The sequence below is a fragment of the Nematostella vectensis genome, chromosome 14 (genome assembly GCF_932526225.1).
Source record: "Nematostella vectensis chromosome 14, jaNemVect1.1, whole genome shotgun sequence".
NCBI classification, from domain to species: Eukaryota; Metazoa; Cnidaria; class Anthozoa; order Actiniaria; family Edwardsiidae; genus Nematostella; species Nematostella vectensis.
The window spans coordinates 12,632,242-12,648,691 of NC_064047.1; the positions used below are offsets into that span (position 1 = coordinate 12,632,242).

At 40.3% G+C, this 16,450-nt stretch overlaps 1 protein-coding gene across 3 annotated transcripts; it reads left to right on the forward strand.

Moving 5' to 3' along the window:
* Nucleotides 1-327: 327 nt before the first annotated feature.
* On the forward strand, nt 328-10,871 carry LOC5504148 (tripartite motif-containing protein 45). Of its 3 annotated transcripts, none has more exons than XM_032372430.2 (5): nt 328-422; nt 2,806-3,007; nt 3,326-4,211; nt 5,307-5,549; nt 10,144-10,871. In XM_032372430.2, exons 2-5 carry the CDS (start codon nt 2,822-2,824, stop codon nt 10,467-10,469), a joined length of 1,641 nt encoding a protein of 546 aa, XP_032228321.1. In that variant the 5' UTR covers nt 328-422; nt 2,806-2,821; the 3' UTR covers nt 10,470-10,871. The 3 variants fall into 3 exon arrangements, with proteins under 3 accessions (XP_032228321.1, XP_001625084.2, XP_032228323.1); XM_001625034.3 differs by having other exon boundaries at nt 350-422; nt 2,820-3,007; XM_032372432.2 differs by lacking the exon at nt 328-422 and having other exon boundaries at nt 2,848-2,990.
* Nucleotides 10,872-16,450: the final 5,579 nt, after the last annotated feature.

A 16,450-nucleotide genomic window follows, 5' to 3' on the forward strand; every position in this document is an offset into this window, starting at 1 on the left:
ATTCCTGATTCTTTCTAAAATGCTGAATGAAATTGTGCTCATAGGGGGCACCCCCTCATAGTAACAACCTTATTATTACTATTGATCATTACTGTGATTCTCTTTCTAATCATTCATTGGGTATTATAAAATTTAAGAACATCGTTAACAACATATTCAGCCTTAAAATGTCCCAAACGCCACAACAAATCCCCTTGCCGGAACAAATCTACTGTTACAACGCCGCTGTTTTTTCTGTTTTGTTTAGCAGTTTAGTTTGTTATTATGTCATTTCTGAGCCCGCCTTGCGTGACAGAGGGCGGCGGTCTGAGTGACTGCGTGGGGGACTAGGGTCTGGATTCCTTTGCGTCTTTCCCGAAGGGTTGAGCAGACGCTTCCATTGTAAGTTGAGATTAGTCTGAGAAGATTTCGACTAGAAACAGGTATTTATATCGCGTATTTACACCCTATTTTAACTATTAACTGTTCCTTTATGTGTTATTCGGGAAATTCGAAAGGTATTTAAGGCGTTTTAGAGAGAAAATATACTTTTTTTTCCAAACCTTGTATTTCGCATATTAATTGGCAATCTATATTTGATATTTATGTGTTATCTCACCCAATGTCTTGAGCTGTCAATGTAACAAAGCTGTACATCAAAGATTGGTACAGCTAGTTTTAAAAGAAACGCTTACTCAAGATGAATCTTTTAGGCAATGATAAACCTCATAGCCAAATATAATTGATGTGTTTATCTGGTCATTTCAAACGGATAGGTCCATAGCAATAAACTGACAAATACAAAAGACCCGCGGGATCTAAAGTGCTAGTACAAAGCAACGCAGGATGTCTACATATTGTAACATTTTTTTCCAATACAAGAAGCATTTTGCGAAGTCTTTTACACTTGGAGTTTTAAAACTAATGTATTCTGATATTTGAGGCATCCCTTGTCAAACATTCCATTTATTTTTTACCCTTGGGTGCTCCCATGATTCAAATGATAGACCAAGCGTGAAGGTACAAACAGTCATTTTGCCAATGTTGAAAATTCCATAGATTTATCTTCCCATAAAATAGCTTAATCCAAGTATCTGTTATGATCTATTCTTGTTGTCATTACTAGCATTTTATTTACAAGGACAATATTGTTTTTTTGTGTTTGGGATCGGGTATTCGTACCTAGCAGGGGCCTAATAGGGTGTGAGGGTGCAGTAGGTATGATAATTAGTATGGTGATGTAGGAGGGTGGTGGAAATAGGCTTGTGAGATAGTGTAGAGTGGTTATGGTGTGTAGATTAAAGTAGTGATGAAGAGGGTTATGGTGTAAATGATGGTGATAATTTTAGTGTGATGAGAGGTGGTTGTGTAGGATTAGGTGAAATGTGATTAATGATTGTGTAATTGGAGTGTGAGAAGTGAGAGAGAGAGGTCATGGGGTTATTAAGAAACGTGGGGGTGGTTAAGATTATGGATTATAAGATAACGAGTAAAGGTTGTTTAGGAAATGGGGTATCCAAAAATAGTAAAGAGAGTTGTGAATGAGGGATTATTGTGTTGAGTGGAGGAGGTAATGTAGTAGATATGGTATTATGTGGGGATTAAAACAGTTGTGACCGGTTAATGGTGGCGAGTGTTTATGTTGCGGATATGTGAGAAGGTGATGTAGAAATTAGTGAAATCTAATAAATGAAGAGTGTAATTAATGTTGAATGGAAGGATATTGTGACATGAATATGTAGTGTAGGTTAAAATGTTTGTGATATGTAGGTGTGAAAAAATAGCATATAAGTAAAGAATTTTTTTTTATTAATTGTTGAGAGAAAATGTAGTTAGCAGTAACTGAGGTGCGTATAGTGAGGGTGGAGGTATGCATCTAATGGGGTATCTAGTTGCGGTATGATTGGCAGGTGAAATTAAACAAATAATAGAGGTAGAATGAGTGTTGCGAAAATGCTGATAACAAAATAAAAGCGCTGTTATACGATGAAAGGAAACAATGGTGAAAATGGCTAGCACTGTGTGTAGAATCGGTAAAGTGAGGGCACAGCCCTAGCCACCAACCTCATAACACACCGCACCCCCACACCCCCACCACACCACACTGCACCTCACCTCCCAGCTCTCCTCCCCACACCTACCACAGAACGTGCCCTACTACCCACACCAATGGCTACATACTACATACAACCCACAGACAACTCAACGACACCAATTATTATTCTGCCGTCTCCCATGACCACATACTCTCACAAGACATTTCCCTGTACACCCATCAATTGTTTCAAGACAACATTATCGATGAGCACACTCATGATTTCCTACTCCCCCACACACCCCTGTTCTACATATTACCCAAAATTCACAAACTCAACACCCCTGGCCGCCCAATCATCTCAGGCTGCCAATCGTCCACCGAAAAACTCTCAATCTTTCTTGACCACTACCTCAAGAAATTTGTACCCCACATCCCGTCCTACATCAAGGATACCACACACTTTCTACAAACAGTCCTCTCCCTCCCCACACCACTACCAGACACATGTTTTCTTGTCACAATTGATGTCACCTCACTCTGCTACAACATCCCACATGAGGTGTTTGGGGTTGCAAACTTCACATGAGAAATGTGAATGTCTCTGCTTTGTGGTTATTGAAATGAGTAGAAAACGAATAACTCGTTTTCTTATGCTCTAATTGTTTTGTGTGAAAATGGCAACATCCGCCAGCGAAAATAAAGAAATAAGAGAATAAGAGATATATTGTTTGTGTTTGTACTGCTGATATGAGTAGCAATGGAATAACCATTTTCTTATGCTCTTCTAGTTTTTTTCTTGAAGAAATGGCAACATCCGCCAGCAGGCGCCTCGAGGATGAGGTGACATGCTCTTTGTGTATAGAGCACTTCAACGATCCTAGAGTGCTCCCTTGCTTGCACTCATTTTGTCGGCACTGCCTGGAAGAGCTGGCAGTGCACTCTGAAGGGAAAGGAAAACTTGTGTGCCCCCTCTGTAAGTCGGAATTCCAGGTAATCTGTCATATCAAAAATACATCCATTACTTAATGAGACCTGGAACAACTTTGTGTGACAAAAGTTTTGCTTTACCGAAGAAATGGATTCAACGAAATTTCGAAAGAGAAAAGCGGAATTGAATTCTTCTCACAAGAAATGTGGCTCCATTTTTTAACACTTTATGAGTATTAAACTGTTTAAAGATAAAAAAAATTGATTTTTATATTAAAACAATGCAGATACATCCCAGCGTAGCTATGTTCTAAAGCCCTCCCTCCCCTGAAACCTATTGCAAACTCCGTTATAACTCTATTTTACTGATTATTGTTCTAGATTTCCCCAGCAGATGTTCCGAGTTTGAAGGTGAATTTCATGATCAACAGTATTCTCTCTGTTCTATTGTTGACATCTGAAGACTCAAAGAAGAAACCAGCTTGTGAATCGTGTGATAGTGGTGAGCCTGCCCAAGGGAGATGTAACGAGTGCGATCACTTTGTCTGTGAGCAGTGCATCTCGACTCATAAGAGATTTCGACCAGTGCAACACCACACTATCCTCAGTCTTGATGAGATCAAAAGCGGAAAGTTACTTGCAATGAGCAAGGCTTCCTTCTGCACCAAACATAAGGGTAAAAAGCTGAAACTGTTTTGCGAATCTTGTAAGGAAGTAATTTGCCGGTACTGCACCGTTGTTGATCATAAAAATCATGATAACCTTTTCACAAGTGATGTTATCTCTCGAGAGAAAGAAGAAATATTGGGAAGAGCAAAAAAAGTTGCATCAAAACTCACCGACATTGAACAGGCGATGGCATTGGTAGAAGAGGCTCAACAACATATCGAGGAAAATAAACGTGCGACCAGAAGGGATCTGGATGCGTTCATTGATAAGCAGATAGGTACTCTTGAGAAGATGCGATCAGATCTTAGAGGGGAGATCGAGTCAGCTTGTCAAAAGCAAGAGAAGCAGCTGACTGCCCAGAGAGAGACTCTATCCATGAGACTTGCAAGTGCTCGTAGCAGTTTGGAGTTTGCTGAGAGAATGTGCAGGGATGCAAATGATGTGGATGTCTTGTCCATCAGGAAAGAAGTGCTATCCCAGCTATCAAGTCTAGCAGAGAAACCCGTGGATCAGCCTTGTACGGAGGGTGGAGTTCGTCTAGAAGTGGATGAGAAGTATTGGGGTTCTTTGACAAAGAAGATCTCAGTTGAGCATACAGGTAAATTATCTAATACAGTTGTGTCCTGATTATAAATAACTGTAATCCTCTGCTATCAAACCTCACAAAGAAAATTAATTTCCACGTTGACTGCTTTTTTCTACCCCAGTAATTCGATGCCTTATCTCATGATAATGTAAAAAGTAATTTTTGTTCTTCCATTCATGTAGGTTTTCTAAGTATGTATACCCCGTATGTATTATTCCTATTTATTATGTTATGGGCAGCCACCGAAGGGAGCAAAGCCGCAGTTCTAATCTAAATATAATTGAGCAAGATTGAGCTCAATTCGTGAGCAAGGGGCATTTCGCGACGAGTAGAATACATAAAAGCATACCATAAATCACAAGTCTTTGTTTATAATATTTCTTGATAAAAAGCAATTCAGTTGTAGATCTTTTGCTGAATGGTAGTTCTACAAGCAAAAGGTGGTTACGGGTTAGGTTTATCCGTAATAATAATGGTGATCAAGTCCAGCGTTGGTGACATTTCGATGATTGTCCTATGTATACATTTTTTTCAGGAGGGGATTTCGATCCTTTCTGTAATTGACAGAGCTATGCCTTTTACAAAAATTCAATCTTGATGATAGAACTTTGGGCCCAGAATACTCTAGGAATCTTGAATATGAGGCAGGAGTTTGAGCGACCACACAACAACATCCAGCGACAATCTATACTAACCTTTTGGGTAACACACAGTGGAATTATTAGACAGACATTATTTGTTTGAGACATGATGAGGATAAGAAATTTTGCCTTCTTGATAAAAAGAATATTGGTTACTTATCTGGTGATGGTGTAGTTTTCGGCGAAGGGATTTTAATCCTTTCTGTAATTGACAGAGAGTGTCTTTTGACACAAATCCAATCCTGATGGTGGAACTTTGGGCCCAGAATACTCTAGGAATCTTGATTTGGGGCAGGACTTTGTACGACCACACAACAACAGCAGCAACAATTTGTACTAACCCTTTGGGTGACACACATATACACTGACTTTATTTGTTTGAGACATGATGAGGATAAGGAATTGTGCCTTTTTGATAAAAAGAGTATTGGTTACTTATCTGGTGATGGTGTAACTCCGTTTGTAGGTCTTGAGCAGTCCGCCATCTTCAGCGGCAAAGGTCCAGAGTACCTCCGAGATCTCTTGGGATTCCTGAAGCCCGTGCAGCAAAGTCCCAAGAGTCGCTGGGTCAGATGTTTCTCAGCAAAGAGAGATGGCTGGGCTGCCAGGACCTTCCACGAAAAATGCGACGGCAAAGCGCCGAACATCGTACTCGTTAGTGTTGGAGGAAGATACGTGTTTGGTGGCTACTCTGACGTAGCGTGGACAAGTGAGTACACTAATGGATACCAGAAGGGTCGTAGCAGGGTATGAGGGTCGAGATGTCCGATCATGTTTGTAAAAAGAAACCATTTAACCTATTTTTGTTCATTACCATGAACTTTTAACTTAAGACTTGCAGTACTTTTTCCTAAGCCACCTTCCACCCAATATGTATTAAGTCATATGATGAAAGGATTGGATCGACAAATATAGATATAGTTTGTTAGCAGCTACCATGGTAATACATGAGGTGAGCTCGTTAATTTTTCTGTTTGGTGCAGGAAAATGTTTTTACATAATTACAAGATTTTTCCTTGGACAACCCTTAAAGGAGGTGTTACTAAAATCGAGAAATAAAAAAGAAACTCTGAATATCTTAGCGCAATTACATTCCTACTACTTCTGTTATTTATTTCGTGTTACATCGCAATACTGTAACTCAGATTCCTCAGAAAGCAGTTTTATGTCTAAATCGCAATACTGTAACTCAGATTCTTCCGAAAGCAGTTTCGTGTCTACATCGCAATACTGTAACTCAGATTCTTCCGAAAGCAGTTTCGTGTCTACATCGCAATACTGTAACTCAGATTCTTCCGAAAGCAGTTTCGTGTCTACATCGCAATACTGTAATCCAGATTCTTCAGAAAGCAGTTTCGTGTCTACATCGCTATACTGTAACTCAGATTCTTCCCAAAGCAGTTTCGTGTCTACATCGCAATACTGTAACTCAGATTCTTCCGAAAGCAGTTTCGTGTCTACATCGCAATACTGTAACTCAGATTCTTCCGAAAGCAGTTTCGTGTCTACATCGCAATACTGTAATTCAGATTCTTCCGAAAGCAGTTTCGTGTCTACATCGCAATACTGTAATTCAGATTCTTCCGAAAGCAGTTTCGTGTCTACATCGCAATACTGTAATTCAGATTCTTCCGAAAGCAGTTTCGTGTCTACATCGCAATACTGTAATTCCGATTCTTCCGAAAGCAGTTTTATGTCTACATCGCAATACTGTAACTCAGATTTTTCCGAAAGCAGTTTTATGTCTACATCGCAATACTGTAATTAAGATTCTTCCGAAAGCAGTTTTATGTCTACATCGCAATACTGTAATTCAGATTCTTCCGAAAGCAGTTTCGTGCCTACATCGCAATACTGTAACTCAGATTCTTCCGAAAGCAGTTTCGTGTCTACATCGCAATTCTGTAATTCAGATTCTTCCAAAAGCAGTTTTATGTCTACATCGCAATACTGTAATTCAGATTCTTCCAAAAGCAGTTTCGTGTCTACATCGCAATACTGTGATTTAGATTCTTCCGAAAGCAGTTTCGTGTCTACATCGCAATACTGTAACTCAGATTCTTCCGAAAGCAGTTTTATGTCTACATCGCAATACTGTAATTCAGATTCTTCCAAAAGCAGTTTTATGTCTACATCGCAATACTGTAATTCAGATTCTTCCGAAAGCAGCTTCGTGTCTACATCGCAATACTGTAATTCAGATTCTTCCGAAAGCAGTTTCGTGTTTGCATCGCAATACTGTAATTCAGATTCTTCCAAAAGCAGTTTCGTGTCTACATCGCAATACTGTAATTCAGATTCTTCCAAAAGCAGTTTCGTGTCTGCATCGCAATACTGTAATTCAGATTCTTCCGAAAGCAGTTTCGTGTTTACATCGCAATACTGTAATTCAGATTCTTCCAAAAGCAGTTTCGTGTCTACATCGCAATACTGTAATTCAGATTCTTCCAAAAGCAGCTTCGTGTCTACATCGCACTACTGTAACTCAGATTTTTCCGAAAGCAGTTTCGTGTCTACATCGCAATACTGTAACTCAGATTCTTCCGAAAGCAGTTTCGTGTCTACATCGCAATTCTGTAATTCAGATTCTTCCGAAAGCAGTTTCGTGTCTACATCGCAATTCTGTAATTCAGATTCTTCCGAAAGCAGCTTCGTGTCTACATCGCAATACTGTAATTCAGATTCTTCCGAAAGCAGCTTCGTGTCTACATCGCAATACTGTAATTCAGATTCTTCCGAAAGCAGTTTCGTGTCTACATCGCAATACTGTAATTCAGATTCTTCCGAAAGCAGTTTCGTGTCTACATCGCAATACTGTAACTCAGATTCTTCCGAAAGCAGTTTCGTGTCTACATCGCAATACTGTAATTCAGATTCTTCCGAAAGCAGTTTCGTGTCTACATCGCAATACTGTAATTCAGATTCTTCCGAAAGCAGTTTCGTGTCTACATCGCAATACTGTAATTCAGATTCTTCCGAAAGCAGTTTCGTGTCTACATCGCAATACTGTAACTCAGATTCTTCCAAAAGCAGTTTCGTGTCTACATCGCAATACTGTAATTCAGATTCTTCCGAAAGCAGTTTCATGTCTACATCGCAATACTGTAATTCAGATTCTTCCGAAAGCAGTTTCGTGTCTACATCGCAATACTGTAATTCAGATTCTTCCGAAAGCAGTTTCATGTCTACATCGCAATACTGTAACTCAGATTCTTCCAAAAGCAGTTTCGTGTCTACATCGCAATACTGTAATTCAGATTCTTCCGAAAGCAGTTTCATTTCTACATCGCAATACTGTAACTCAGATTCTTCCAAAAGCAGTTTCGTGTCTACATCGCAATACTGTAATTCAGATTCTTCCGAAAGCAGTTTCATGTCTACATCGCAATACTGTAATTCAGATGCTTCCGAAAGCAGTTTCGTGTCTACATCGCAATAGTGTAATTCAGATTCTTCCGAAAGCAGTTTCGTGTCTACATCGCAATACTGTAATCCAGATGCTTCCGAAAGCAGTTTCGTGTCTACATCGCAATACTGTAACTCAGATTCTTCCGAAAGCAGTTTCGTGTCTACATCGCAATACTGTAATTCAGATTCTTCCGAAAGCAGTTTCGTGTCTACATCGCAATACTGTAATTCAGATTCTTCCGAAAGCAGTTTCGTGTCTACATCGCAATACTGTAATTCAGATTCTTCCAAAAGCAGCTTCGTGTCTACATCGCAATACTGTAATTCAGATTCTTCAGAAAGCAGTTTCGTGTCTACATCGCAATACTGTAATTCCGATTCTCCCGAAAGCAGTTTTATGTCGGAGTATCCAGAGAGAAGCCGGCAGAAGGAAGATCTTAGGAGCCAAGTTTATTTTTCTTTCGATAATCTTTCTAATTATCGTTTCATAATTTATCGTGTTTGGGGACAAACACAAGGTTGACAAGGGAGGTATGTTATAGGACGGTTTGTCATATTATTATGGTTATAGATTATTGTCGTCTAGTATTTCATGTTCCTATCTTGAAGTTTTATTTATCTTTCAAGGATAATTAAGATTTTGTTTACAATTGATGGTTTTCTTAGTCTAGATTTTAGCACGCCCGTGGACCCTCCGCATCGATGACCTTTTGGTGCGTCTAAATCCAGGGAGTGTACTTTTTCTTATACGTGGCGAACAGTTAAATTCTTTCTAAATTGTATGCCACCGCCCTCACCCCTTGGTTTAGACATCTCTACTTGTATCGTTATTTCAATTAGGGGAAACTGTTGTAGACACGCGCTCTTTCAGTATGCGCAGTTAAGTTTTAAACGTTGCTTAATCATTAGTGTTATTTTAGAGTTACTTTGACTTCATAGATTATTCTGTAAATACGCAGGGACGAGAGACCAACTCTGTGATTTCCCACGCCATCACGCTTTTGTCTGATTGGTTCATTTTGCCAAATTTTCTCCGTTTCCTCTTGAATTGTTTTACATTCAAGATTGTTTTACATATTTCCTTTCATGTGGGACCACTACATGGGTATCTGTCTGGTCCAAGGGTATAAATATAGCGAGCCTAATTCTGTACTTATGCTGCTGCTGTGGCCAAACATTTGGAAAGCATTGAAAAACGCCAGCCTTGCCTTCGTCTTCATCTCCGTCTTAAGGATCCCGGCTTGTGCCCCTAACATTAATTCATACAATGGGAAATAATTTTGATTATTTTTGCTTTTTATCTTATGTTAATTAATAGAGATTATTTTTTACCGTTGTTTTGACTAAAAATATCACTCTAAGCTCCATTGAAGGGTTGTGGGTAAGCGATCAATTGTATCTTTTTCCCATCGGCAATTCAATCACCATCCTTAGATGTATTTTACAGTAAAATAGCTTGACATTCCTATTCTTTCATCAGAGGAGATACTAGGTATTATATAAAATGTGGTAGGACTGTATTTCTATTTCTTTTGGTCAACTTTTTGCGAACACGGCATCTAATAAATCTCCATGAAATCTCTAATAAGCCCCTGGGGTCTTGACAAAATCTGCTCGATTAGAAGGAGGGGCTTGTTTCAAAACCTTTTTTTCATGTTCTGACACTAGGTATTTCGGCCCCTATAAAAGGTGTTATAAATTAGTGCTTATTACTCGTACAAATATAGATAAATCTAGCAACAGTCAATTGTTCCTTTTGGAAAGATGTTTCTTCGGGGTTAGGGGTGAGGACTCAATTTCATTGAATTTTAATAATACGAGTTCGCACGGTTTTTGCTTTTTTTATTCTAGTTTTTATTATAAAAATAACGCATTTTGTTTTATGTTCTTCAAAGTGAGTGGCCGAGGATACCAGTCCTCCACCAAGTCATTCTTGTTCACGCTGTGTAACAAGAATGGCTACCGCCCTGAAAAGTTGTCATTGAGGCGCACGCCAGATAGAAACGCCATTTGTGACTACACAAGATGCGGTCCGGTGTTTGGTGGTGATCATGACCTGTTTATCGCTGACAACGCGGGGGGTAATGAAGGGTCCCATACGTTTTCACGCACGTATGCTCGTCCCCAGGGCGCCCCATCTGATGGCGAGTGTGACGTCTTTGCTGGCACCTGGACATTCACACCCGACGAAATGGAGGTGTTTCACGAGGTGGTGGACTGAATACAGCTTTGAATGCCTGTAAAGTGACAATAGACATAAAGACGTGTAAATATTTGTTAGTTGGTACTGTGTCATGAAATTAATCTATTTTTGAATAACGCTTCACCATCTTGTGATGTGACCCGCGGTGCATCTTGGGTAGCATGTAAATCACAAAATATCACATGCTGTGAAAACCCGCTAGCAAGGGTTACGGCACACGTTACTTTAGTCCAACCTTATTTAAAAACGTGTACATCTCGAGTATATATACCCGAATATTATAACACAAATGCAAATTGTTAATTTTAATAATTATTCCTATAAGCTGTTAGAAACAATATGTCGTTTGGTCTAGATAACCACGTACAAGTTGTGTGTGTGTTTTTTACTTCTTTTTTAAAAATTAAGAACGATGCCTAACACGTGTGTCTTTGCGTAGAGGGAAGGGGAAGGGACTCCGATATTAGCAAGGTACAAGGTGAGGAAAAGCAATCAGAATTTATTAGATAACTCCTGGGGCTAAATAAATATCGAAGCTCAAATGCGTGCCTGGGGGAGGCTGGTTGACTCCCTTTGCGAACTCAAGCAAAATGCAGAGCATTGAAATATTGGGGGTTCTAAGAAATTTAGACCGTACCGGAAAAAAAGAATTTTAAAAACACAAAATTAAATATATTTAAGGTATGGTAAACCACACCCGACGCAGAAATACAAAAAAATCTTAAGACAGAGTCTGACATATATAGAACAACAAGTTAAATGAAATTAATAACTATGAATAGAAAGACCCTCGACATAAAACCAAATTGAGAACATTAAGGAAAGTTAAAATCACAGAATTGCGTTCACAAAGTTTATGCCCAGTGCACACCATTGACATATCGACATTACGACATGGGCGCGCGCACTCTTATCTTCGACATAACGACATAAGATTAAAAAAACATGTTTTTTCTTTTATGTCCTGATGTCCATGTTGTTATGACGGGCTAAACATAGTGCTCGCGCCCATGTCGTTATGTTGCTAGTGTGCATTATTAAGCAACCACAAACTAGCTATGAAAACAGGACGACACAAAACCCCTGAACGAAAAACGTGCCCAATATGCTTGGTCAAAGTCGAGGACGAGGAACAACACTGATAAAATGCCCGGCATATAATGAATTAAAGGAACGAATAAATGTATGGGTTTTTTTAATTCGCAACAAAACAGATTTGAAAGCGATTGCTCAGTTTGAACCAGGAGAGCGCGACAAAAGAAATAGCTCAATTTTTTTGGGAAGCAACAAAAATGAGGGTAAGTGCGTTATAATTAGATCTATAATGACATCGCTACAAAGTAACATGATGCAAAACATCAGGGATAGGAGAACGACTTGAATACCTGCTGTCTTTTTTAATATGAATGTATTCGGCAAAACCCGTGAATCAAAGATCAAAAGGTGCCAAAAAAATTATTGAATTGGATCAGCATGACGGGGGGGGGGGGGGGGGGGGGGGGGGTCTGTTCGCTTCTATCGTGTTCGATATGTGACTGCTTTAAAGAGTAGCAATATTTGTAAACTTGCAATGCAACGGTGTTTTCGCGTTTTCTGTAAGCGTATATAAATTCGTGGATGAATAAAGTTGCATATCTGTACCCTGTTGTTGTGGTGGAGTGGCCTCTCTATAAAATTATACCACTTGTGAGGGTGGTTGTTGTGGTGGAGTGGCCTCTCTATAAAATTATACCACTTGTGAGGGTGGTTGTTGTGGTGGATTGGCCTCTCTATAAAATTATACCACTTGTGAGGGTGGTTGTTGTGGTGGAGTGGCCTCTCTATAAAATTATACCACTTGTGAGGGTGGTTGTTGTGGTGGAGTGGCCTCTCTATAAAATTATACCACTTGTGAGGGTGGTTGTTGTGGTGGAGTAGCCTCTCTATAAAATTATACCACTTGTGAGGGTGGTTGTTGTGGTGGAGTAGCCTCTCTGTAAAATTATACCACTTGTGAGGGTGGTTGTTGTGGTGGAGTAGCCTCTCTATAAAATTATACCACTTGTGAGGGTGGTTGTTGTGGTGGAGTGGCCTCTCTATAAAATTATACCACTTGTGAGGGTGGTTGTTGTGGTGGAGTGGCCTCTCTATAAAATTATACCACTTGTGAGGGTGGTTGTTGTGGTGGAGTAGCCTCTCTGTAAAATTATACCACTTGTGAGGGTGGTTGTTGTGGTGGAGTAGCCTCTCTATAAAATTATACCACTTGTGAGGGTGGTTGTTGTGGTGGAGTGGCCTCTCTATAAAATTATACCACTTGTGAGGGTGGTTGTTGTGGTGGAGTAGCCTCTCTGTAAAATTATACCACTTGTGAGGGTGGTTGTTGTGGTGGAGTAGCCTCTCTATAAAATTATACCACTTGTGAGGGTGGTTGTTGTGGTGGAGTGGCCTCTCTATAAAATTATACCACTTGTGAGGGTGGTTGTTGTGGTGGAGTGGCCTCTCTATAAAATTATACCACTTGTGAGGGTGGTTGTTGTGGTGGAGTGGCCTCTCTATAAAATTATACCACTTGTGAGGGTGGTTGTTGTGGTGGAGTGGCCTCTCTATAAAATTATACCACTTGTGAGGGTGGTTGTTGTGGTGGAGTAGCCTCTCTATAAAATTATACCACTTGTGAGGGTGGTTGTTGTGGTGGAGTGGCCTCTCTATAAAATTATACCACTTGTGAGGGTGGTTGTTGTGGTGGAGTAGCCTCTCTGTAAAATTATACCACTTGTGAGGGTTGTTGTTGTGGTGGAGTAGCCTCTCTATAAAATTATACCACTTGTGAGGGTGGTTGTTGTGGTGGAGTGGCCTCTCTATAAAATTATACCACTTGTGAGGGTGGTTGTTGTGGTGGAGTGGCCTCTCTATAAAATTATACCACTTGTGAGGGTGGTTGTTGTGGTGGAGTAGCCTCTCTGTATAATTATACCACTTGTGAGGGTGGTTGTTGTGGTGGAGTAGCCTCTCTATAAAATTATACCACTTGTGAGGGTGGTTGTTGTGGTGGAGTGGCCTCTCTATAAAATTATACCACTTGTGAGGGTGGTTGTTGTGGTGGAGTAGCCTCTCTGTAAAATTATACCACTTGTGAGGGTGGTTGTTGTGGTGGAGTAGCCTCTCTATAAAATTATACCACTTGTGAGGGTGGTTGTTGTGGTGGAGTGGCCTCTCTATAAAATTATACCACTTGTGAGGGTGGTTGTTGTGGTGGAGTGGCCTCTCTATAAAATTATACCACTTGTGAGGGTGGTTGTTGTGGTGGAGTTGCCTCTCTATAAAATTATACCACTTGTGAGGGTGGTTGTTGTGGTGGAGTGGCCTCTCTATAAAATTATACCACTTGTGAGGGTGGTTGTTGTGGTGGAGTGGCCTCTCTATAAAATTATACCACTTGTGAGGGTGGTTGTTGTGGTGGAGTGGCCTCTCTATAAAATTATACCACTTGTGAGGGTGGTTGTTGTGGTGGAGTAGCCTCTCTATAAAATTATACCACTTGTGAGGGTGGTTGTTGTGGTGGAGTAGCCTCTCTATAAAATTATACCACTTGTGAGGGTGGTTGTTGTGGTGGAGTGGCCTCTCTATAAAATTATACCACTTGTGAGGGTGGTTGTTGTGGTGGAGTAGCCTCTCTATAAAATTATACCACTTGTGAGGGTGGTTGTTGTGGTGGAGTGGCCTCTCTATAAAATTATACCACTTGTGAGGGTGGTTGTTGTGGTGGAGTAGCCTCTCTATAAAATTATACCACTTGTGAGGGTGGTTGTTGTGGTGGAGTAGCCTCTCTATAAAATTATACCACTTGTGAGGGTGGTTGTTGTGGTGGAGTGGCCTCTCTATAAAATTATACCACTTGTGAGGGTGGTTGTTGTGGTGGAGTGGCCTCTCTATAAAATTATACCACTTGTGAGGGTGGTTGTTGTGGTGGAGTGGCCTCTCTATAAAATTATACCACTTGTGAGGCTGGTTGTTGTGGTGGAGTGGCCTCTCTATAAAATTATACCACTTGTGAGGGTGGTTGTTGTGGTGGAGTGGCCTCTCTATAAAATTATACCACTTGTGAGGGTGGTTGTTGTGGTGGAGTGGCCTCTCTATAAAATTATACCACTTGTGAGGGTGGATGTTGTGGTGGAGTGGCCTCTCTATAAAATTATACCACTTGTGAGGGTGGTTGTTGTGGTGGAGTGGCCTCTCTATAAAATTATACCACTTGTGAGGGTGGTTGTTGTGGTGGAGTGGCCTCTCTATAAAATTATACCACTTGTGAGGGTGGTTGTTGTGGTGGAGTGGCCTCTCTATAAAATTATACCACTTGTGAGGGTGGTTGTTGTGGTGGAGTGGCCTCTATAAAATTATACCACTTGTGAGGCTGGTTGTTGTGGTGGAGTGGCCTCTCTATAAAATTATACCACTTGTGAGGCTGGTTAAGCGGCAATGCCACCAGCTTACTTCCGGTAGATTACGTAACTATCTCCAATCATTTGTAATGGTACGCGAAAAATATTACAAAATTGTAAAAGCAGTGTGCCTATTAGAAGTTTCTTTGAGGAGGTGACTGATAATTTAGAGCGGATGGTCTGTTAAATAGCGCGGATTCTAATAGATTCTTTCGTCTTTTGCCGGTTGAGGTTTCCGTCTGCCAACAGTGAGCTGGTGGCAATGCTGCTTTAACTAGACGACTATTCCATGGGTATAGAATTATCGGCTATCGCTTTTTTGGGGCAGTGAAATTTTCCAATGTTGCTTTAACTAGACGACTATTCCAGGGGTATAGAATTATCGGCTATCGCTTTTTTGGGGCAGAGAAATTTTCCAATGCTGCTTTAACTAGACGACTATTCCAGGGGTATAGAATTATCGGCTATCGCTTTTTTGGGGCAGTGAAATTTTCCAATGTTGCTTTAACTAGACGACTATTCCAGGGGTATAGAATTATCGGCTATCGCTTTTTTTGGGCAGTGAAATTTTCCAATGCTGCTTTAACTAGACGAGTATTCCAGGGGTATAGAATTATCGCTTATCGCTTTTTGGGGCAGTGAAATTTTACGATGCTGCTTTAACTAGACAAGTATTCCAGGGGTATAGAATTATCGGTTATGGCTTTTTGGGGCAGTGAAATTTTCCAATGCTGCTTTTAACTAGACGACTATTCCAGGGGTATAGAATTATCGGTTATCGCTTTTTGGGGCATTGAAATTTTCCAATGCTGCTTTAAGTAGACGAGTATTCCAGAGGTATAGAATTATCGGTTATCGATTTTTGGGGCAGTGAAATTTTTTGATGCTGCTTTAACTAGACGAGTATTCCAGGGGTATAGGATTATCGTCTATCGTTTTTTGGGGGCAGTGAAATTTTCCAATGCTGCTTTAACTAGACGAGTATTCCAGGGGTATAGAATTATCGGCTATCGCTTTTTGGGGCAGTGAAATTTTCCAATGCTGCTTTTAACTAGACGACTATTCCAGGGGTATAGAATTATCGGCTATCGCTTTTTGGGGCAGTGAAATTTTCCAATGCTGCTTTAACTAGACGAGTATTCCAGGGGTATATAATTATCGGTTATCGCTTTTTGGGGCATTGAAATTTTCCATTTCTGCTTTTAACTAGGCTAGTATTCCAGGGGTATAGAATTATCGGCTATCGCTTTTTGGGGCAGTGAAATTTTCCAATGCTGCTTTAACTAGACGACTATTCCAGGGGTATAGATTTATCGGCTATCGCTTTTTGGGGCAGTGAAATTTTCCATTGCTGCTTTAACTAGACGAGTATTCCAGGGATATATAATTATCGGTTATCGCTTTTTGGGGCAGTGAAATTTTCCAATGCTGCTTTAACTAGACGAGTATTCCAGGGGTATAGAATTATCGGCTATCGCTTTTTGGGGCAGTGAAATTTTCCAATGCTTCTTTAACTAGACGACTATTCCAGGGGTTTAGAATTATCGGTTATGGCTTTTTGGGGCAGTGAAATTTTCC